Below are 24,475 nucleotides of genomic sequence, written 5' to 3' on the forward strand. Positions count from 1 at the left end.
GACATCTAGTCATATGCTCACAACAGGAAACGTATATGCCTTTTTTGCTAAAATACTGCTAAACAAATGCTTCTTGAAAACCAGAGCAGTGCATGCAGATGAAACACATTCACACGGAAACAAGAGTTTAAATTGAAGAGCCGCCTCTCCTGCTCATTCACTGGTCAAGAGTCCTATCTTTAATTCAACAGCTCATTCCCCTTGTAACAACTTCGTGTTTCCTCTGCATGTGTCGGACCCCACAGATCCACATTCTGTCAGAAAATTTGTTTTTCACAATGGGTAAATAACATATTAAAACATATCGTTTTAGGTGGAGTATTGATTTAAGAAGTTGGCATTTGCCCCAGTTCCCCTTCTAGACATTTTGAGTGCCCAGTATTCTTTAACAATGGTGGATTACACTGTGAGGTATTAAAGACACACATTACTCAAAGAATTCATGAAATGTGGATTTGGGTACTCAACTAAATCAAATAATGCTACAGTTTCTAGAATGAACTGTTTTGTTTAAATTTGTTCATTGTGTCAAGTTCAGGGTTAGTTAGTGTCATTTTGGACGTAGGGCATTTCCACTGGACCTTTTTCTGTTTTGTAAACATTGTAGTATAAATATTTTTCCAATAAATATGACAGGTTTATGTTTAAATTTCAAGACAATAGGTATACTGTATAAATAAATTTTAATGTAACAAGGCTGTTGAGAATTCAGTAATGAAAGGACAAATATGTAGTGGAAGTCAAGTAGTCCTTTCCAGGAAAAGCAGGTTTTCAGGTAGTTAAAAGTATCAGAAAGGGGGCATCAAAAAATTAAAAAAGATGCCGTTCAGGAATTAATCTAATTTAATATACAGTATATGCATTTGCAAGATGATCCACTATTCCATCCATTCTTTTCCGAACCTGTTTATTCAAGTTCGAGGACACAGGGAGACAGTACCTATCATTGCTGCCTTCTGTATAAGTTAGCATTATCTGCAGATATTTGGAATGGTGGAGGAAAAACCCCAAAAATATGGAGATATGTATAAATTTAACATTTACAAGATTTAAACCCAGGATATTCCCACTGACGTAGCATTGCTGACTAAAGTTCCAACATGCAACTCCATAATCCATTAAGAAAAATAAAAAATACAATTGTAAACAAAATTTTTATGTTATCAATGCAATCTTGCTTAATCAGACTTCGGGATAAAGTAAATGAATAAACTGTTAATACTTGATGATGAAGAAACAGATGAGAAGATAGCAATTATATTATATTTGATTTAGAATGTGTGAATATAAACAGTTATCCGCAGTGAGAGTCCAATAAAAGTGTATAACCATATTCTGTCAAATTGGCCAGATTATGAGCTGCTACAAAATACACTTGTATGTGGTAACTGATTCTAAATTAGTGCTGTAAATGTATGTGAGTGTTCTTTGTGATGGACTGGTGATTTGATCAGAGTGGGTCCCTGTTTTTGTGCTCCCCTCTGTCAAAATAAGGTGTAGCCTTTGCATGACCTAGAATTGGGTTCATCAGGCTAAAGCATATTATAATTTGTAATTTATGGCCATTGGTAAAGATGATGATCATTGTACAACTTTTCTTACTGATTATCATAAAATGTTTTATTTATTTCATTTTTAGAATTAATGTGGAGGTCTCGGAAAGTTCCTAAGACATGGGTGCTGGCCATTGTCTTGCTAATAGATGAACCTGAGAAAGATCCTTTATTGTGTGCTGATAGTTATAGTGAGATGTATTTCTGTAAACTTGAATGAAACTAAATGAAAGTAATAATTGTTTTCTGTCACTATGTTCCATGTCAAACAATTGCATCTAAAGACTAAAATCACTGCTTGGTTAAAAAACAATGGAAGCTAAGAGAACACATAGGACTCTGCACTTTCAAGTGTACCGAGAAAACCTCTGCAGCAAAGGACCTGAAAAAATTAAGATTGAAGAAATTTACCAACTCTTATAATATAACAGGGATCAGACAAATACAACTATAACACAATTGAACACCACAACAATACTGCTACTGCTTTATTTTTATGAGATCGTGAGCCTTATGCTGTATATAACTTGAGACATATAAAAAAAAATATACAAAATGTCTGGTTATTGTGCTATTGCAAAGAAAAGCAGCAATGCATTTGTGTCAGGTATCAATTTTAAAATTAGATGGGAAAGACTACTTTACAAAACTAAAAGTGTCTCCTGGATTATACAGTAAATACAGTAGTGATAGTTTAACTGATGGGAGCTGGATTTACTGACATAAATGATTGCTGGAGAGGCTGCTCAGACAGAAAGTCTACACAGACTGAAGTGTCTTAACAATTTCTAAATACCGTATTAATCCATTTTCCCAGAAAATATCAGAAATATATGCACTTAATAGTGGAATCATACATGAGATTTCCAAAAACAAGGAATTACCTGGATTAAATTTCTCATACAATTTTGGGCCCTCTGTGAATGATAGATTTCCTGTAATCATTGCTGCTAGCACCATTATACTGTAAAGTTGAAGTAGAGCACACTTACCACATGGTGTGGGGTTTAATGTGCTGGACTTTCAACTACTATGTTGTAAATTCAATTCCTACCTCTGCCACATTGTCAATTTATCCTACTGTACTCCAAGTGCTTACTTGTATACTAACCTATGAAACTGCCATGGATAAATTTGTCAGCCAAAAATACAGTATTATAAATCTTTTTTTTTTTTTTTTAAATCTTTACATAAAAATATCATCTATCCATCTTCCAAATCCACTTTATTCTGAGCAGTATCAAAGGGCAGCTAGAGCTTATCCCAGCAAGAATAGGGCACCAATCCATTGTAGTGTGAACACAAACACACACAAACACATGTCCACACATTAGCATCACCAATCCACACCTATATGTCATTGGACTGTGGAAAGAAACCTGAACACCCAGAGGAAAGCCACACACACAAAAAGAAAACATGCAAACTCCATGCATGAAGGACCCAGGACGTGAACCCCCGGCCTTCTTGTTGTGACGCAGCAGAGCTACCACTGCCCCATATAAAAATCAAAACAAAATGAAGTTTATAATATCAAATGGCAAAAAAATCTCACTGTAAATATAAGAAAAGGCTTAGGTTTATTATAGTCAGAATTATTCAACATTTATTTTTGCATAATGCTGTAATGAAGCACAGACAATTCTAACTGACTGTGTTTTCCTGTTCTGTGTCTTGATACTATGATTCTTTTTCGTATGTGTGATTCTGTGTCACCGACATTTTTAGGAAGGTTTTTAAAGTAGTATTCTGTGGAAGTGATTCCTTTTGCAGTATAATGACACACCAAGGTAAAATTTGAACAGCTTCAACTGCAATAATCTACCAATCACACACAATGCTAACCCTTTAGCAATGGTACACTGCATAGTATTAATAGCTTCAGATGGTTTATAAAGTTGCCACTCATGTTCTGAAACTTGCAATACACCATGGCCATGTACTTCCACATCAAAGCCAGTTATTTAAATATTAATCAATTCAAAATGCCTTTTTATTGATCACTGTGTTTAAAACTTTTCATTTGCCGATACTGACATAAACTGGCACTTCACTGACCCAACTTTCACCACATTACTAATAGCAAATAAGAATTGAGTTCTCAAGTATCAGCTCCTTCAGAACTCTTGCTGTGTTTCTGTTAGCTGCCCTCAAAGGAACAAGCCCCATACACACCCTCTCTTTTTTACTGTGGTCAGAAAATGACAAACTTCACAACAATACCTAATTTTTCCATTTGTCTTTTTAAAACTTCCTTTATCATTTGATAAATTTGGTGATAAACAAAAGATTGAAAGTGCCCAGTATTTATTGCATTACAGTATATAAAACTAAATATAATTGTTGTATACGGGTAAATAAATTTAGCAGTCAAATAAAACCTGGCAGTGGAACTTTAATTTTTCAATGTACACAATTTCAGTAATGATTTTTCCACCAACACTATTTTAAATATAAATAAAAATGTATAATTAAACCTAAGGCTGAAAATTAAATCATGACAAAAATAAATGTATGAAAGTTTTTTTTCTATATCAAACATTTAAAAATCTTCTTTTCCTTAATGTAAGATTTATAGACTTATTGAGAAATCTGTTTAAGAATATTTAGCTTATGTTAAGAAATCTTGTCAAGTAAATTTTGCTTACCTCACTGACAGAATTTTTTCTTTGCTAAAGAAAAGCAAAACTTCTGCTTCAAGTAGTGTTTTTTTCTAGTTTTTGCATATGCACTTACTGCAGTGTGGGAAACATTTTTCTATTCCACATTTGATTTGTTGAAGACATTATGACCAGTTAGTATGATTATACACTGAATATTAAAACCAGCAAATCAGAAAACATTCATAATTTTAGTGAAATGTTTAAAGTAGTTCAATTATTTTAATTATAGAAAGTAATTAATGAACAAATAAGCATTGTATTTTTTGCCAAACTAAAACAAATCATCCATTACACACATAAAGCAACTGCAGATAACAGTTCCGTGTCTTAACCAAATTATTAACAGAATAGCTCCCAAGGTAGACACTGTATACCAAAAATGTACTGTTTGTACAAATCATGGTAAAATTATTAATAAAAAAAAAGAAAAGAAAAGACACATTTCAAAAATCACAATAATTATTAACGGAAATCTGAAGTGGTAGTCCAAAGGCACTGAGGAAGCTCCAGTTGTACCCGTTCCATGTTGCTGATGCTCTTCCACTGGGTGTTTCTGTTTCAGTTTACTTCCTTGCATCATGACTAGTTACTAACATATTTGCTAAAGTAGTAATTGCAATTTTCTTGTTACATCACCAACACCAGCTAGTGTTAAACAATCCTCACAGCTCAATCCCATGTTATTTTTAATAGCTGACAACTCAAGTCCCATAGTTTCTTCGCAAGCTGGTCATCAGCTCCCCTTCTTGAGCAGGGCGTAGAAGCACAGTCACTGTGGTGCATAAATATATATAAAAAGATAGTATTACGTTAGCAAAAGAGTACTTTACCAGTTAGGTATGGAAACATAAATATAAACAAAATGTAGAAAAATGTTACATTGGTTTCATGAAGTTTGAGAAAACATAAATAGAAAATATATTCTATATAAAAAAATAATTGTAAAATAAGCTTTTGTATTCATATTTATCAACAATGTATACACATAAAAAGTTCTCCAAATAAATATTAATTTGACTGTTGATGCCAATATACAAATTAAATTAGCAAGCTCTGTCTTTATTAATAATATACAGTATATAATACTGTATGCTGGATATCTTCTTAAAGCATAAAACCTCATAACTTTAACATGTAGAAAAAATGTAGTTTAAAACTGTAAAAAGTTCATAAAATTGCAGTTTGTTTAACTGATTGACTATTTTTCAAGTTCTTGCAATTAAATTGCAAAAATATAGACTTTTTTTTTTTAAAGTAAACAAGATTTGTTTCTGTTTTATTTAGGCATTGTGTTGCAGGTATAGTTAGTTTCATAGCTGAATGATTTCAGATGAGAGTGGAACTCATATAAAGTCAATTAGGAACAATTATTTCATTTGTTTTATTTTGGGCAAATTGGAACACCATTCAATGTTCAGTAAACAGAGATACTGGGAACTTTTTCAAAGACTGAATGTAGTGAAATGATTTGAAGTCGTACTTCCTTCTCTTTCACTATGAACTTGGAAAGTGTTTCATTCCAAGAGCACAGAAAAACATCCCAAAGTCAGCAGGCAACATTTTTGACTAGAAAAAGATATTTATGCTTTCAATTATGAGCAGTGGGAAATTATCAAAGGCATACATATAATTTCCATTTTGCTGTGGATGTTTGACAGTTGAATGGTAGTTAAATATAAAAAAGTATGTTCCAATAAAAGTGAAGAGTATCTGATTTGAATGACAGCACACTAACGTTAGCTTTTGGAAATACACCTCGACCATGCTAGGATTGCTATGAAAACTGTTCAGTGAATATAGATATGCATTGGAACCTCGGGTCACGAACGTCTCGGACCACAAACAAATCGGGTTACAACCAAAAAATTCGCCAAACTTTTGCATCTGTTCATGACCACACACTTGGGTGACGAACAAGCCAGTTTCCCTATGATTTCGGCACGTGTTCAGTCTCTCCCTGTGCATTCCCTATGCAGCGAGCGAGAGAAAGAGAGTGAGCGTGAGAGAGAGACAGAGAGAGCATGAGAGAGAGCGCGAGCGAGAGAAAGAGAGAGCATGAGAGAGAGCGCGAGCGAGAGAGAGAGAGGGGGCTGGCCGCTTAAGGCCGAGAAGGCAGTTAAAGAATGCACCGGGCTTGTTTTTAAAGAGACTGATTCGAGGATTGTTTTAACCTCGTTGTATTTAACGAAAACTTTTTTTTGGATTTTAACCTCCACTTCACTTCTGTTTACAGCGATCGGTTCATAGCGTGCATTGTTGCAATGTTACTTTTCTTGGTTGTTTATTAAATCATGGATTTTTCAAATGTTCATGTTTTCCCTGTGCTTAAAACTCATTTAAAAAAAATGTTTTTACAGTGAGTGATTCGTAAGGCTATAGCGTGAATTCTTGCAATGTTACTTTTCTCTGTTCAAGGTTTTCTCAGTGTTATTCAATGTTTTTACATTTAGTTTACTATTATGCTGTGCATTCTATGGTATAATTAACTATTTTTGTGCTTAAAAATCTTTAAAAAAATATATTTACATACAGTTCGTACGGTCTGGGACGGATTAATTGTATTTACATACAATCCTATGGGGGAAATTACTTTGGGTCACTACCAAAAATCCGGTTACGGCCAGAGTTTTGGAACGAATTACGGTCGTGACCCGAGGTTCCACTGCACTATTATTTATTTATTTGTAGAGTTGATTGTTATCAAGTTTGGAAAAAGCGGACTACATGAATGGAGAATGGTACTGTATGTCTTTATAATAATAATAATAATAATTCTCTGCATTCTTTAGGGTGCTGTGTTAGAGGTAAACTCAGGAGGTTTACCTTGTCTACTGGATTCTGCTTCAATGAGATAAGCAACTCAGCAACCACTGTCTCTATGATGATGAGAATACATTTTTTAATATAGTGGCTTTCCAATGCTCAAAGTGATTAATGTGGAGCTTTATTTCCCACAGAAATCTGTAAGGACCTTTCTCTGGGAAAACGTAACACAAGGAATGTTTTTACAGTAATTTACAGTATATATTCAAAATTAACACTTTACAGCTCACTACATACATACATACAAGAAAACTGACACTTCCAGAACGTTTGAATAATCACCCATGTGTTGCTGCAAAGTTAACTAATTGTACACTCTTTTGAATTATGTACAGTGTAAGAGCTCACAAAATATGAAAGCATTACCAAATTTAAACTTTGCCTTAACAGTGAAATCACACATTAAAAAAATAGCATTACTGATGACCTATAACATCTCCACTGATTCCTTATCCTTATTCCTTGTTACAATTTGCAATATGCCACATACATGCATTATTACTGGATATCTGCATTATTCTTGTCTTTTTTTTTTTTAATAGTAGATTTTGAACATTACCTGTAATAACCGCCTGTTTCTTTTTCAAGCTCTGGGGCAACAGCACAGTAAATGGATGTCTGAGCGCCTTCTACTGAAGACTTAGTAAATGGTCGCATCAGCTTCATAGAAAACTGTGAAGCACTGCTAAGGTGCCTTCCTAGCTCAGTTCTCACAACTCCAGGATGCAAAGAGTACACATTGATATTAAAACCTGTTAGAAGTATACAAAAAAGAAAATTTTTTAAATTAAATTATGAGGAACCCGAGCATATTAATAATTGCATTCCTATCTGTGATTATAGTTTTGACTGTATATTGCAAACAAATATGCCTATTAACATCTACATAGGGGCTGAATAGCTGCAAACTGGTCAGAGTGTCCATGCTGACCTTTGCCCACTGCCGAAAGTGCCTACAATGAGCATGTGAATGTCAGAACTGGACCATGGAGCAATGGAAAAATGTGGCCTCGTCTGATAAAGCACTTTTTTTTTTTTTTTAAGATTATGCGGATCAGCAGCAGGATGCACTATGGCAAGAAGGCAAGTTGGCGGAGGCAGTGTGATGCTCTAGGGCAAAGTTCTGCTGAGAAAAAATGGGTTCTGGTATTCACGTGCATGATATTTTGACAAATACCACCTTCCTAAAGATGGCTGTAGACCACATACACCTCTACATGGCAAAGGTATTTCCTGATGCCAGTAACCTCTTTCAGCAGTATAAGGCACCCCAACACACTGTAATAATTGATCAGGAATGACTTGAGGAACATGACAAAGAGTTCAAGGTGCCGACTTGGCCTCCAAATTCCCCAGACCTCAATCCGATCAAGCATCTGTGAGATGTGCTGGAAAGACAAGTCTGCTCCATGGAGGCCCCACTTTGCAACTTACAAGACTTAAAGGATCTGCTTCTAGCCTTGCCATGTGAGCAGCAGAGTTCTCCTTGACAAAACTTTTCTAGCCTAACAGAATAAGCTCTCTTTATCAGTTAGGCTCATTTACATATTATAGATAGAAAGGATTTCAATTATGCTAATCAGCACACACATAAATGGTACATTCCTTAAACATTCCCAGCTATAAAGAACCACCTAAAGGACCCCAAAACAGTTAATCATGTAAAACTCTTGGGCAAATATCTGGTTCACAGAAATACGACTTTTTAAATATAAATGATCAAAAAACGAAAACAAAGTTAAAATGTTATATGATTTCATCTGTTATTTATATGTAATAGTACAAATGATGTCAGAATTTCCAACTTGAACAGGCAAGTAGTTTCAAACACTTATCCTTCTGATAAATTTCTATTCAACACCCATGACTCCACATTTGCATCGCTTTTGAGGATATTGAGATTTCAAGTCTTTTAATGTCTTTAAATTCAAAATTCACTTAATATCTAGAGGGTACATGCTATTGCAACTGAATTTTTAAGAACTGTAATGATGTATTATCTCTACGATATTTATTTAATTTCTTTAGTAAAGTGTGCAATACTAAAGATAATATATCAAAAGGTGTTGGGTGCATGTCCCCTAGGAATGTTTGCTCCCACTGTTTTAATTTGAAGTGTGACACAAAATTGCAGCACTGATCCTGCAAGATTCAAAAGAAATTAGTTTATTTGGTATTATGATTCATTCCTGTAAACAGAGAAGTTGGTGTTTATTTTTTAAGTGAATTTCAAATATGTCACTCTAAATCATGTTCAGGTGTTTATTTATACCCAGGCTGGATTGCATTTTAAATGTAAATAAAAATTATCAATGTTAGTATTTGTATTATTTTTCATCCCATGATAACACTCTTTTAGACAACTTCCTGGAAATTTGAAGATATTGCAATAAAATGTGTTTTCTTAGTACCATGGGATGCTCCATCTGGATCTTTTATTTCCTTTGTGCATGATACTGCCTACGGAAAATGCGTGACACACTGCCTGTCAGAATGGGGCCTGAGACAATCTCATTTGATGCAATATCCCCCCAACCCCACTTATCTGCACTGGTTTCATGGAAAACCGATTAAGCAAAAGTGCTACAAGAGCAATGTTAGCAAAGTAACAGTAAAACATTGGTTATGTTTTCTGAAATTACTTTCTTTTGATTCAAAATTCAATGTCTGCATGAGTTTTTCTCTTAATAAACTGGTTTTCCCTCCATGTCCTGAAACACACACATACTAGATTAACTATCGATTCCTGATTAAAAATGTATGTATTCTGTATATTAATACAATACTAAGAAATCAGCAAAACAATAATTAGATGTCCATGTTACAAATGGCAAACCAAATTTCAAAGTTTCTATTTCTTTTTGATTGAGTTTTTAGTTTTAACGAGGATATGGGGTGATGTGTTGCGAAGTATTTATGAAAGGTATTTGCCAAAGTATTTAAGAAAGAACCGCTACAAAAATGCTTAATTTGATTTAATTTAATTGACTCAGGCACCGCCAAGAGTGGCAGCCTTTTCAGCAGTTCCGTGTACGACTTTATTTTTCTACTTTTATTTTTCTCTTTTTTAATGATCACTCCTATCACTTATTTTATGTGGATTCGTTCCCCGGACACACTTACTTTTACAAAGTGGGCATGGATTTTTACACGCCGAGACTCGTCTATTCATGTACTAAACTTCGAGCGCTGAGAACAAATGCCAGTGCCGGTGTGGTTCCCTATTTACCCGACGAGGTAAGAAGGCGCTATCGTGGCAGCAGAGCCGGCACTAAGCTAAAAATGAAGCGGCTTGCGAAAAGTGCCGTTTTAAGCCTTCGGTGCCTTCTGTGATTCTGGGAAATGTGAACTCAATCTCAAATAAGATCGACGAACTGGCTGCGCTGGTGAAAAATATCAGAACCTACAGAGAATGCAGTTTGTTGTGCTTTTGCGAAACGTGGCTAACTACCACTATCCCAGATGCTAACGTGGAGCTACCCGGGTTTAGCACAGTTAGAGCGGACAGAGATGCAAGTACCTGCGGGAAGCACAAAGGAGGAGAACTCGCTCTCTATGTTAATACACGGTGGTGTAACTCTGGACAAGTTAACGTCAAAGTCTCCACTTGCTGCAGGGACATCGAACTGTTGGCCGTAAGTTTGCGTCCCTATTACTTGCCCAGAGAGTTTGGACACGTAATTGTTGTTATTGTATACATCCCTCCTCGGGCGGACGTGGAGACAGCGAGTGACATCATCCATTCTGCTGTTGCTAAGTTACAAACGCAGCACCCTGATGCGCTTGTGCTAATTGCTGGAGACTTTAACCATGTGATGCTGGACAAAACATTACCTGCCTTCTCCCAGTATGTGGACTGTAACACCAGGGGAAATAAGACTATTGATTTACTGTATGCAAACGCTGAAGACGCATACAGTGCCACCCCACTGCCTGCGCTTGGGAAAGCAGATCATAACCTGGTTCTGCTTCAGCCTCACTACAAACCAAGAGTGAGGGTCCTACCTACAACCACACGCTCATTCAGGAAGTGGTCCCCGGAGGCAGAGAAGGCTCTGAGAGAATGCTTTGGAACTACACACTGGGATATCCTGCAGAGATCACATAGTGAGAACATTGAGGAGGTTGTTGAATGCACTACTGACTACATCAACTTCTGTATGGACATTGTAGTTCCAGTAAGAACTGTATGCTGCTATGCTAACAACAAGCCATGGATTACAAGTGACATCAAGGGCCTTTTGAACCACAAGAAAAGGGCTTTTAAAGGCGGTGATCAGCATGAGCTCAAGTGCGTGCAGAAGGAACTCCGAGTCCAGCTCAGGGCGGCGAAGGAGCAGTACAGAAGAAAGCTGGAGCAGAAGTTGCAGAATAACAGCATGAAGGAAGTGTGGGATGGGATGAAGATCATCACTGGCTGCAGCTCAAAGCGGGGTGCCACCATCGAAAGAGACGTGAAGAGAGCAAACCAAATGAACAACTTCTTTAACAGGTTTGACCACCCTAACCCACTCTCACTCTCACCTCAGAGTACTGCACCCTCCACACATCCTTCTGCTGATACCAGCATAGGAGAGACATCCCCACCCACAATTACAACAGCACAGGTGAGCAGAGAGCTGAGGAGACTTCGTGCCAGCAAAGCAGTGGGTCCAGATGGAGTATCGCCACGACTGCTGAAGGTCTGTGCATCGGAGCTGGGGGGTCCTCTACAGCGCATCTTCAACCTGAGCCTGGAACAGGGGAGAGTCCCGAGGCTTTGGAAAACATCTTGCATCACCCCAGTCCCAAAGGTATCACGTCCTAGTGAGCTGAATGACTTCTGGCCTGTTGCTCTGACATCACATGTGATGAAGACCATGGAGAGGCTGCTGCTTCACCACCTGAGGCCACAGGTTCAACACGCCCTCGACCCTCTGCAATTTGCATACCAGGAGAAGGTGAAAGCAGAGGATGCCATCATCTATATGCTACACCGATCCCTCTCCCACTTGGACAGAGGCAGTGGTGCTGTAAGAATTATGTTTCTAGACTTCTCTAGCGCCTTCAACACAATCCAACCTCTGCTCCTTAGGGACAAGCTGACAGAGATGGGAGTAGATTCATACCTGGTGGCATGGATCGTGGACTATCTTAAGGACAGACCTCAGTATCTACATCTTGGGAACTGCACATCTGACATTGTGGTCAGCAACACAGGAGCGCCACAGGGGACTGTACTTTTTCCGGTCCTGTTCAGCCTATATACATCGGACTTCCAATACAACTCGGAGTCCTGCCACGTGCAAAAGTTCGCTGACGACACTGCTATCGTGGGCTGCATCAGGAGTGGGCAGTAGGAGGAGTATAGGGACCTAATCAGTGACTTTGTTAAATGGTGCGACTCAAACCACCTACACCTGAACAACAGCAAAACCAAGGAGCTGGTGGTGGATTTTAGGAGACCCAGACCTCTCATGGACCCCGTGATCATCAGAGGTGACTGTGTGCAGATGGTGCAGACCTATAAATACCTGGGAGTGCAGCTGGATGATAAATTAGACTGGACTGCTAATACTGATGCTCTGTGTAAGAAAGGACAGAGCCGGTTATACTTCCTTAGAAGGCTGGCGTCCTTCAACATCTGCAATAAGATGCTGCAGATGTTCTATCAGACGGTTGTGGCGAGCGCCCTCTTCTACGCGGTGGTGTTCTGGGGAGGCAACATTAAGAAGAAAGACGCCTCACGTCTGGACAAACTGGTGAGGAAGGCAGGCTCTATTGTTGGCATGGAGCTGGACAGTTTAACATCTGTGGCAGAGCGACGGGCGCTCAGCAGGCTCCTATCAATTATGTAGAATCCATTGCATCCACTAAACAGTGTCATCTCCAGACAGAAGAGCAGCTTCAGCGACAGACTGCTGTCAATGCCCTGCTCCACTGACAGACTGAGGAGATCGTTCCTCCCTCAAACTATGCGACTCTTCAATTCCACCCCGGGGGGTAAACGTTAACATCATACAAAGTTATTGTCTGTTTTTACCTGCATTATTATCAATCTTTAATTTAATATTGTTTTTTGTATCAATATGCTGCTGCTGGAGTATGTGAATTTCCCCTTGGGATTAATAAAGTATCTATCTATCTAATTTGGCAGCTTAGTGGGGCTGTGTTTACTAGATTGTTGAATTTTAATTACATGAACATTATTACAATACAGTATTTATTAAGCAATGTAGTGATGCTCCATTTGGTCTAAGGTCTAATCCCATGTAGACTCTAGAAAGTCAGTAGTCATTGTACGATGTACAATTGTGAGCTGAATTAAAGGAAGTTCCCATAGACTGAGGAAGAATCTATTCTCTCTCTTTTCAATATTTAATTATTATAAATATTTTCTAGTAAGAACTATTTCTGGCATAACCGCAATATATCTAAAGGATTTATTCTTATCAAAATGCTTTGTAAACTTACCAGCCCTATCAACTTAATTCTTCCAAAATAATATCAAGTCTAGTTTTGAAAGTCCCTAAAGTACTACTATATACCACACTACTTGGTACCTTATTCCATGTGTCTGTAGTTCTCTGTGTAAAGAAAAACTTCAGAATGATTGTACAAAATTTTCCCTTAACATTTTTCCAACTGCATCCTCATGTTCTTGATGAACCAGTGTTAATTTTGTTAATAAAAACTAAGATGAATAATAATTGTTAAAGACATTTTTTCGGTGATGAAAACAGAACAAAGAATACATAGAAATGTGCCTTTAATGACAAAAACTAAGATGAATGTTTTTAAAATCATAGTCAGTGAAAACTAAACAAAACAAAAATGTTACACACAGACTACTGGACAATGAGCCATATGAAGCTCTTTGAACATCTCTATCACACATGACACGGTCCACCTACAAAGGCAGAGCATGAATGCAGTGGTACAATTTTAAAAACTTGTCTGCACGCTTGTAATTGGATATCACTAGTTTGGGCACCATCAGGAAATCATCACGTCAACCGGAATCCCACTCCACTCCATATGACAGCCAACATCTAACATATGGACCAACTTTAATTACAACGCTGACGAAAATAAAATCCAGTGTCAGCCATGTGGAATGATGCTCACAGGCAAGAACACCACAAATCTGAGAGGCTTTTAGAGGCGCACCATCCTGAGATTCATGCCTAGGTATGTAACATTATTTGAGTGGTGACTTACCAGACACCAATACAGTTACCTCTGGCTCTCGTTCACCCTACTAATACTAATGCATCAAGTGCGAGTGGGGAAAACGTGCCTATTAATAATGAAAAAGGGGCGGCACAGTGGCGCAGTGGTATCGCTGCAGCCTCGCAGTAAGGAGACCTGGGTTTGCTTCCCGGGTCCTCCCTGCGTGGAGTTTGCATGTTCTCCCCGTGTCTGCGTGGGTTTCCTCTGGGTGCTCCGGTTTCCTCCCACAGTCCAAAGAACATGCAGGTTAGGTGCATTGGCGATCCTAAATTGTCCCTAGTGTGTGCTTGGTGTGTGGGTGTGTGTGTGTGCCCTGCGGTGGGCTGGCACCCTGCCCAGGGTTTGTTCCTGCCCTGTGCTGGCTGGGATTGGCTCCAGCAGACCCCCGTGACCCTGTGTTAGGATATAGCAGGTTGGATAATTACTGACTGACTGACTGACTAATAATGAAAAAAAAAGCCAACACAGAGATACACACAGGATTTTGTTATTGCCAGTTTTATCATTTTACAAGTTACTTAAGAAACGGATTTATGCAGGTTTGAAAGCGCAATCAGATGCACTTAGCCGATGTGAGTTTTAAGTGTTTAGCTTATAGAGTCAAAAATTTTTTACGGCAGATGAAATGACTGGAGGATTAATCACTTTTCTCCAACATCTGAATGTATTAAAATATATGCAAGATGCAGTACTTCGGCATTTGCAAAAACATGAACTTTAAAAGCTGAAAGTTAACACCTTATATGGAACTGAAATTTTACAAAAGTGTTTCTTCTGAGCACTTCTTTACCTGCTGTTGGTATTTATATAAAAACACTGGACTTTAAAAGCTTGAAGCTGTATAGTTGGAATGCACCCAAAACCTACTTGGCTCCTAAGAATAATAACTGCAAGTTATTCAAACAAAATTTCATAAGAATTTGACAATTCATGCTCATGTTAGTGTCCACAAAATTTTTCCCCACAGATCTCGTACCACACAGTTGTTACAAGGATTTGGATATCCAAATGTGTTTTCCCTTTGAAACCCCAAAGTACAATTCTTTCATGAAAACAGTACTTCCACCATTTATGGAATATGGAAAAGGAAAAAAATCCCCAAAATGAATGTTCATACAACAAAAACATTATTACTTAATTATAAATTCTGTTTGCTTCTATCTTCAAACTTTTCGTCTGTAGGTTTTAAAGCCCAGACCATTCTTTGAGCACAGAATCTGTCAACCAAGAAATATACACAGCAGAATACAAGAATGTCTTTTTCCTTAAACGTTCAGTTAGGACATTTATAAAGACCATTCTCTTTTCCAACAGTCAGCTCTGCTTTTTAACTCGTACATTTATCTTCTCTCTAAACCTTTCTCCTCCTATCCTTCTAACTGGAAAAGCTTATTGACAACTCAGTACGATCACAGCCTGTCTCTTGGATATCTGTTATGACCTGATGTATAGCATTAAACCCCAATCACAAGTGGGACTGTATTCTGCTACCATCTAATGAATAAAAAAATCATCTTGTAAAACAATTATGAATATTAATATGTGTTTTGCCACTCTATGGTAACTTGTCATTATTCATGAGTGCAACAGAACCTTCAACCAAAACAATCAGTGGCATAGAAACAAAAAGCTGAATAGACAGTTTTGAAACAAATGGAAACTGAACCATTAGTTGCATTAAGAGATAGTGATGACAATGTAAATTGCTCATCAGACGTTGATTGTGAAACTGATGCATACGGCACTAGATGACCTGCCTGGCTGCATGGCTGGTTACTTTAGTTGTGGGAACCTTCACCCTGATGCAGTATTTAAGTAGAAAAATGCAAAATGGACAAAAAATATATGTTAGCCTCCTAAGCACTGTTCACAATGCAACAACTGTCTTTTGTGTCAAATGAGGAAGTCACTAAGCTTTCCACTGTAATAGCCTACAATAACACAAGGAGTGTGTCAATCATGAGGATCAGGCATTGGCATTCTACCTTTTCATGCACAAGCAACAGAAAAAAATATAAAAAAAGTGCTCAAAACAAAAAAATTACAACACCTGATTGCAACATTGGCTTGTACGTTGGTAAAGGCTTCAAAACATATTACAAGAAGAACATGTATTAAATCTGCATCAGTGCAATAGTGGACATTAGACATACCTTAGACATACCATTTATGTTGACATTTTGGTATTTACATGTTTCTGTTACACATACAATGTTTTCCTTGTTGAAAGAAAAATTATGTTTTGACTAATTTTTTCGGGGGTATTTATAATGCTAAGGAAGCTACATACTGTGTCTTCCAAAAGAAAATGAGGAAAAACCAGTGAACTCCCTAGACATTTCAACCCTAGGATATTGATTTCTTAAGAATTCAAACAAAAATTAGAAAAAAAGGTTAATCCCTAGACTTCACAACCCATTGATTTTAATGTTCTTAAGAATTTAAAAAAATCAGATCCCTCATTCTCATGCTGAAGCACTTGAGCAGCCAGAACAATCAAAAAGCTATTCGTTTTTTTTCCCCCCAAGTAGCCACTTTCACTTCCAGTTTTAAATTTCCTCTTTAACATATTCAAAAGGCACTCTTGATTAGAGGTGGGCGGTATGACCAAAATTCTATATCACGGTATTTTTCTAAATTCTGCCGGTTTCACGGTATTAGACGGTATTTTTTTCCCCATGCATGAGTGGATGTTAACCACATTTTCCACTGTAATTACTGCAGTAGACTGGCTAAGAATAACCTATTAGACTGTTATGAGAATTGTACATCGTACAAAAAGACATTTTAATGTGCACACAAGTATTAATCCAGGTTTGCATGGCCCCATAAAGTGATAGTTTTCAAGGGGGTGGCACTAAAGAGAAGGAATCACATTACATGACAGATGCAGTCAAAATATAGAACCTTTAATTGAACAAATTTTGCAAAAGCTTAAACTATGATTTTGACAACATATTTTCAACCATCCAAAGAGGCATTTAGACTTAATAAAATATCCAGAGGTGTTTGTCAAAAGTTGGATTGCACTGAACATGTCTTAGAAAAGGAATAAATAGTAAATATTTTTGTAAACCAACTACACTTTCTGTTAATATTAACCATCTCTGTCCACTGACATGTTAAAGTGACTTTTTAAACAGTTTTACCATCATTAAACTGCATAATATTTAAATCAATAAATAATAACAATAAAATAAATAGTAGTGCAACTTCCACTATAATACCATTACTTCCAAGACTTCAAGCCCAAGTGCATTACACAGTATTCACCAAATTAAAATAAAATAAAACAAGTGCAACTTGGTGATGACATCTTTACCAACTGAACCATCATTTAGGCAAACTGCATGAATATGGACCTTGCTTCAAGCTAAGCTATATACATAAATAATAAAACTGCAACTTGCATTTATGATGCTATTTGTCGTATAGCTCTACGGAATCGTATTAGGGCCATGGAGAAGAAAAAAAATACGGACACAGGGAAGAAAAAAACAAACTATATGTCTAGAATAAAGTCGACATGTTGACTTTATTCTCGACATTTCCACTTTAATTTTGACGCTTATGTCGAGATTAAAGTCGACATTTCCACTTTATTCTCGCCGTTTATGTTGAGATTAAAGTCGACATTTCTACTTTATTCTTATAGTTTATTTTATAATTAAAGTAGAATGTCGCAAACTAAACTTCAATGTTTAATTTACTACATTTTCTCAAACCCCGTCATAAGTTAATGCAGCACATTAAATGCTTTTTGTTGTGTTCCCCAACCCAGTTGGTAATCACTACACTCCTTAAACTGACTTCCTCCGCACTAAGAGGCGGCGCCGGCAGCAATCACCGCACAGAATCCATTCACTTCATTATTTTCCTGCTCTCTGAAAATTTAGAATGCTAAGATAAATACTTGATATACATTTTCATGATGAAATGCATTAAAGCAGGTATTACACATGCACGGTAGTGAGGCGGTAGTGCTGCTCCCTCATAGTAAGGGGTCCCCAGGTGTACGTTCAGTGTAAAGAACTTTATGGCAGTTGTGACGAGGCTCGAAAAAACTGGATGTATGAATGGGTATCACACAGGTTTAATGTAAATATTGTGTAAATGTTGGGTTTGTGATCTGGTGGTCGGAGACATGAACACAGAATTCAAAGGATGTTCTTCTCAGCAGGCTTACTTTATTGCACGCGTGCTGTCTGTCTGACGTACCAAAACCCCAGTTCCTATCCTTCCTTTTTCTTTCTCCACATTACCAATCACCACACGATAAACGTCTTTGTGAAATTAAAACTAGTTATAAACTTAGCCCACGGAGTGTTCAGAACTTTAAAAATATCTTTGTTATACATGTTTAATTATGCCATCCACTCAGGGTTGCGCCCATCCCAGTAAGCATTGTGTGTGAGGCAGGAGCAAATCCTGAACGTAGCGCCAGCACATCGCAGGGTGAATACGAGCAAAACATACACTAGCAGGGTCAATATAGCAGAACAAAACCCCACATCCTACATGACTTTGAAAGGAAACTGAAGCGCCGAGTAAACCCACCAGAAAAACATGCAAATTCAAGGCAGGGAACACCCAAGACACCCCACATGATTAATACATGCTTTAATGCATTTCATCATGAAAATGATATCAAGTATTTATCTTAGCATTCTAAATGTTCAGAGAGCAGGAATATCATGAAGTGAATGTTTTCTGTGTGCTGTCTGCGCCTCCTCTTAGTACAAGAGGAAGTCAGTTTAAGAAGCACGTACCAATTTCACATGGCTTGGGGAACACTTAAAACAAAGCATTTAATGTGCTATATAACTTATGACAGGGTTTGAGAAAATCTAGTATTCATTTTACGATGAAGTTTAGTTTACGATGTTCTACTTTAATGACAAATTACGAGAATAAAGTCAACATGTCGACTTTATTCTCGTCATAAACGTCGAGATTAAAGTCAACATGTCGTCACACTATTACACAGTACCCAGGTACATTACACTGTATTGAAAACAAATAAAACAAGTACAACTTGGCTTGCAGTATTATCCAGTAGTATAGAAACAGTATTTACACATTTGAACATAACGGTCCACATCTGACCTTTTAAAACCAAAGTATCTCCAGGCAACGGACGTGACTCCTTTTTTTCGGCAAAAGTTCTTCTGTATCATCATGTTCAACTTTATCGTCGGCCACAGCTTCAGTTTCGGAATGTTCTCTGTCCATTTTCACAGCGCAATACCTACACTACCTATTTAGCGGTGTAGCAGTGAAAAAGAGCCCCCGTGCAACACATCTTTGATTAACGGTGTAGCGGTGAAAAAGTTCCCCACTTGAACAGTTTCCCGCTGCGCTACTTTCCGAACGTCGTTTAGGCAATTTAAACCGGTGTTGCGGTATAAGAAAAATCCATATCATAACAAAAATAAAAAACGGTTTTCGGTATGAACCGGTATATTGCCCAGCACTAACTGATACAAAAACAATATTAAAGAGTAATAAAAGTGCAGGTAAAAAAAGACAATAACTTTGAATAATGTTAATGTTTACCCCCCCAGGTGGAATTGAAGAGTTGCATAGTTTGGGGAAGGAACAATCTCCTCAGTCTGTCAGTGGAGCAGGACATTGGCAGCAGTCTGTAGCTGAAGCTGCTCTTCTGTCTGGAGATGACACTGTTTAGTGGATGCAGTGGATTCTCCATAATTGATAGGAGCCTACTGAGCGCCCGTCGCTCTGCCACGGATGTCAAACTGTCCAGCTCCATGCCAACAATAGAGCCTGCTTTCCTCACCAGTTTGTCCAGGCATGAGGCGTCCTTCTTCTTAATGCTGCCTCCCCAGCACACCACGCTGTAGAAGAGGGCACTCGCCACAACCATCTGATAGAACATCTGCAGCATCTTATTGCAGATGTTGAAGGACGCCAGTCTTCTAAGGAAGTACAGCCGGCTCTGTCTTCTCTTGCACAGAGAATCAGTATTGGCAGTCCAGTCCAATTTATCATCCAGCTGCACTCCCAGGTATTTATAGGTCTGTACCCTCTGCACACGGTCACCTCTGATGATCACAGGGTCCAGGAGGGGCCTGGGCCTCCTAAAATCCACCACCAGCTCCTTGGTTTAACTGGTGTTCAGGTGTAGGTGGTTTGAGTCGCACCATTTAACAAAGTCCTTGATGAGGTTCCTATACTCCTCTCCTGCCCACTCCTGATGCAGCCCACGATAGCAGTGCCATCAGCGAACTTTTGCATGTGGCAGGACTCCGAGTTGTATTGGAAGTCCGATGTATATAGGCTGAACAGGACCAGAGAAAAGTACAGTCCCCTGCGGTGCTCCTGTGTTGCTGACCACAATGTCAGACCTGCAGTTCCCGAGACGCACATACTGAGGTCTGTTTGTAAGATAGTCCACGATCCATGCCACCAGGTATGAATCTATTCCCATCTCTGTCAGCTTGTCCCTAAGGAGCAGAGGTTGGATGGTGTTGAAGGCGCTAGAGAAGTCTAGAAACATATTTCTTACAGCACCACTGCCTCTGTCCAAGTGGGAGAGGGATCGGTGTAGCATATAGATGATGGCATCCTCCGCTCCCACCTTCTCCTGGTATGCGAACTGCAGAGGGTCGAGGGCGTGGCATACCTGTGGCCTCAGGTGGTGAAGCAGCAGCCGCTCCATGGTCTTCATTACATGTGACGTCAGAGCGACAGGCCGAAAGTCGTTCAGCTCACTAGGACATGATACCTTTGGGACTGGGGTGATACAAGATGTTTTCCAAAGCCTTGGGACTCTCCCCTGTTCCAGGCTCAGGTTGAAGATGCGCTGTACAGGACTCCCCAGCTCCAGTGCACAGGCCTTCAGCAGTCATGGCGATACTCCATCTGGACCCGCTGCTTTGCTGGCATGAAGTTTCCTCAGCTCTCTGCTCACCTGCGCTGCTGTAATTGTGGGTTGGGGTAAACTCTCTCCTATGCTGGTATCAGCAGAAGGATGGGTGGAGGGTACAGTACTCCGAGGTGAGAGTGGGTTAGGGTGGTCAAACCTGTTAAAGAAGTTGTTCATTTGGTTTGCTCTCTTCACGTCTCTCTCAAAGGTGGCACACCGCTTCGAGCTGCAGCCAGTGATGATCTTCATCCCATCCCACACTTCCTTCATGCTGTTATTCTGCAACTTCTGCTCCAGCTTTCTCCTGTACTGCTCCTTCGCCGCCCTGAGCTGGACTCGGAGTTCCTTCTGCACACACTTGAGCTCATGCTGATTACCGCTTTTAAAGGCCCTTTTCTTCTGGTTCAAAAGGCCCTTGATGTCACTTGTAATCCATGGCTTATTGTTAGCATAGCAACATACTATTCTTACTGGAACTACAATGTCCATACAGAAGTTGATGTAGTCAGTAGTGCAGTCAACAACCTAGTGCTGGGTGGTATACCGGTTCATACCGAAAACCGTTTTTTATTTTTTTTATGATACGGATTTTTCTTATACCGCAACACCGGTTTAAATTGCCTAAATGACGTTAAGAACATGGCGCAGCGGGAAACTGTTCAAGTGGGGACCTTTTTCACTGCTACACCGCTAAACACAGATTTGTTGCACTAGGGCTCTTTTTCACTGCTACACCACCAAATAGTGGGGCGGTAGCATAGGTATGCCACGCGGTGAAAATGGACAGAGAGCCGAAAAAAAGCAGTCACGTCTGTCGCCTGGAGATGCTTTAGTTTTAAAAGGTCAGATGTGTAAATACTGTTTCTATACTACTGGATAATACTGCAAGCCAAGTTGTACTTGTTTTTGTACTTGCTAGTGTATGTTTTGCTTGTATTGATCCTGCGATGTGGTGGCGACTCGTTCAGAGATGGGCGCAACTCTGAATGGATGGCATAATTAAACATGTATAACGAAGATATTTTTAAAGTTCTGAACACTCCGTCGGCTAAGTTAATAACTAGTTTTAATTTCACAAAGACGTTTATCTGTGCGGTGATTGCTGCAGGCGTCTGTTCTTAGTGCGGAGGAAGTCAGTTTAAGAAGTGTAGTGATTAACGACTGGGTCGGGGAACACTTAACACAAAGTATTTGATGTGCTGCATTAACTTGTGACGGGGTTTGAGAAAATCTAGTAAATTAAACATTGATTTTAGGATGAAGTTTAGTTTACAACATTCTACTTTAATTATAAAATAAACTATGAGAATAGAGTGGAAATGTCAACTTTAATCTTGACATAGTCAACATGTCGAATTTATTCTCGACATATAGTTTGTTTTTTCCTTCCGTGTCCATATTTTTTTCTCTTCACAGTGGCCCTAATGCGCTTCCATAGGGCTATACCACAAACAGCATTATAAATGCAAGTTGCAGTTTTTATTATTTATGTATATAGCTTAGCTTGAAGCAAGGTCCATATTAATGCAGTTTGCCTAAATGATGGTACAGTTGGTAAGATGTCATGACATTGTTATCACCAAGATTGCACTTGTTTTATTTTATTTTAATTTTGTGAATACTGTGTAATGCACCTGGGCTTGAAGCCTTGAAGTAATGGTGCAACTATCAGTAATACTATTATGTATTTTATTGTTATTATTTATTAGTTTAAATATTATGCAGTTTAATGATGGTAAAATTGTTTAAAAAGTCACTTTAACGTGTCAGTGGACAGAGATTGTTAACATTAACAGAAAGTGTAGTTGGTTTACAAAAAATATTTACTATTTATTCCTTTTCTAAGACGTGTTCAGTGCAATCCAACTTTTGACAAACACCTCTGGATATTTTACTAAGTCTAAATGCCTCTTTGGATGGTTGAAAATATGTTGTCAAAATCATAGTTTAAGCTTTTGCAAAATTTGTTCGATTAAAGGTTCTATATTTTGACTGCATCTGTCATGCAATGTGATTCCTTCTCTTTAGTGCCACCCAAACCTGGATTAATACTTGTGTGCACATTAAAATGTCTTTTTGTACGATGTACAATTCTCATAACAGTCTAATAGGTTATTCTTAGACAGTGTACTGCAGTAATTGCAGTGGAAAATGTGGTTAACATCCACTCATGCATGGGGAAAAAAAATACCGTCTAATACCGTGAAACCGGCAGAATTTAGAAAAATACCGTGATATAGAATTTTGGTCATACCGCCCACCTCTACAACAACCTCCTCAATGTTCTCACTATGTGATCTCTGCAGGATATCCCAGTCTGTAGTTCTAAAGCAGTCTCTCAGAGCCTGCTCTGCCTCAGGGGACCACTTCCTGAATGAGCGTGTGGTTGTAGGTAGCTCCCTCACTCTTGGTTTGTAGTGAGGCTGAAGCAGAACCAGGTTATGATCTGCTTTCCCAAGCGCAGGCAGCGGGGTGGCGCTGTATGCGTCTTTAACGTTTGCATACAGTAAATCAATAGTCTTATTTCCCCGGGTGTTGCAATCCACATACTGGGAGAAGGCAGGTAATGTTTTGCCCAGTGTCACATGGTTAAAATCTCCAGCGATTAGCACAAGCGCCTCAGGGTGCTGCGTTTGTAACTTAGCAACAGCAGAATGGATGATGTCACTTGCTATCTCCATGTCCGCCCGAGGAGGGATGTAAACAGTAACAACAATGACATGTCCAAACTCTCTGGGCAAGTAGTAGGGACACAGACTTACGGCCAACAGTTCGATGTCCCTGCAGCAAGTGGAGATTTTGACGTTTACATGTCCAGAGTTACACCACCTTATATTGACATAAACAGCTACACCTCCTCCTTTGTGCTTCCCACTGGTACTTGCGTCTCTGTCCGCTCTAACTGTGCTAAACCCGGGTAGCTCCACGTTAGCATCTGGGATGGTGGTAGTTAGCCACGTTTCGCAAAACACAACAAACTGCATTCTCTGTAGGTCCTGACATTTTTCACCAGCGCAGCCAGTTCGTCGATCTTATTTGATATTGAGTTCACATTTCCCAGGATCACAGAAGGCACCGAAGGCTTAAAACGCCACTTTCTCGCAAGCCACTTCATTTTTAGCTTAGTGCCAGCTCTGCTGCCACGATACCGCCTTCTTACCTTGTCGGGTAAATAGGGAACCACACCGACACTGGCATTTGTTCTCAGCGCTTGAAGTTGACTACTTGAATAGACGAGTCTCGGCGTGTAAAAATCCATGTCCACATTATAAAAGGAAAAGTGTCCAGGGAACGAATCCACATAAAAGAAAGTGATAGGAGTGATCAATAAAAAATAA

General features: G+C 38.7%; 1 protein-coding gene across 1 annotated transcript in view; it reads right to left on the minus strand.

The window, feature by feature from the left end:
- Positions 1 to 3,437: 3,437 nt before the first annotated feature.
- The window catches only part of zgc:112332 (uncharacterized protein LOC553712 homolog), a 44,331-nt gene continuing 23,293 nt past the window's right edge, over positions 3,438 to 24,475 (minus strand). The window contains exons 6-7 of the mRNA XM_028803927.2: positions 7,599 to 7,791; positions 3,438 to 4,988 (exon numbers count right to left, since the gene is read on the minus strand). Of these exons, the coding sequence (XP_028659760.1) occupies positions 4,886 to 4,988; positions 7,599 to 7,791 (296 nt within the window). The 3' untranslated portion in view covers positions 3,438 to 4,885. The remainder of the gene's footprint in view (positions 4,989 to 7,598; positions 7,792 to 24,475) is intronic.

Source organism: Erpetoichthys calabaricus, chromosome 6, assembly GCF_900747795.2.
Source record: "Erpetoichthys calabaricus chromosome 6, fErpCal1.3, whole genome shotgun sequence".
NCBI lineage: Eukaryota > Metazoa > Chordata > Cladistia > Polypteriformes > Polypteridae > Erpetoichthys > Erpetoichthys calabaricus.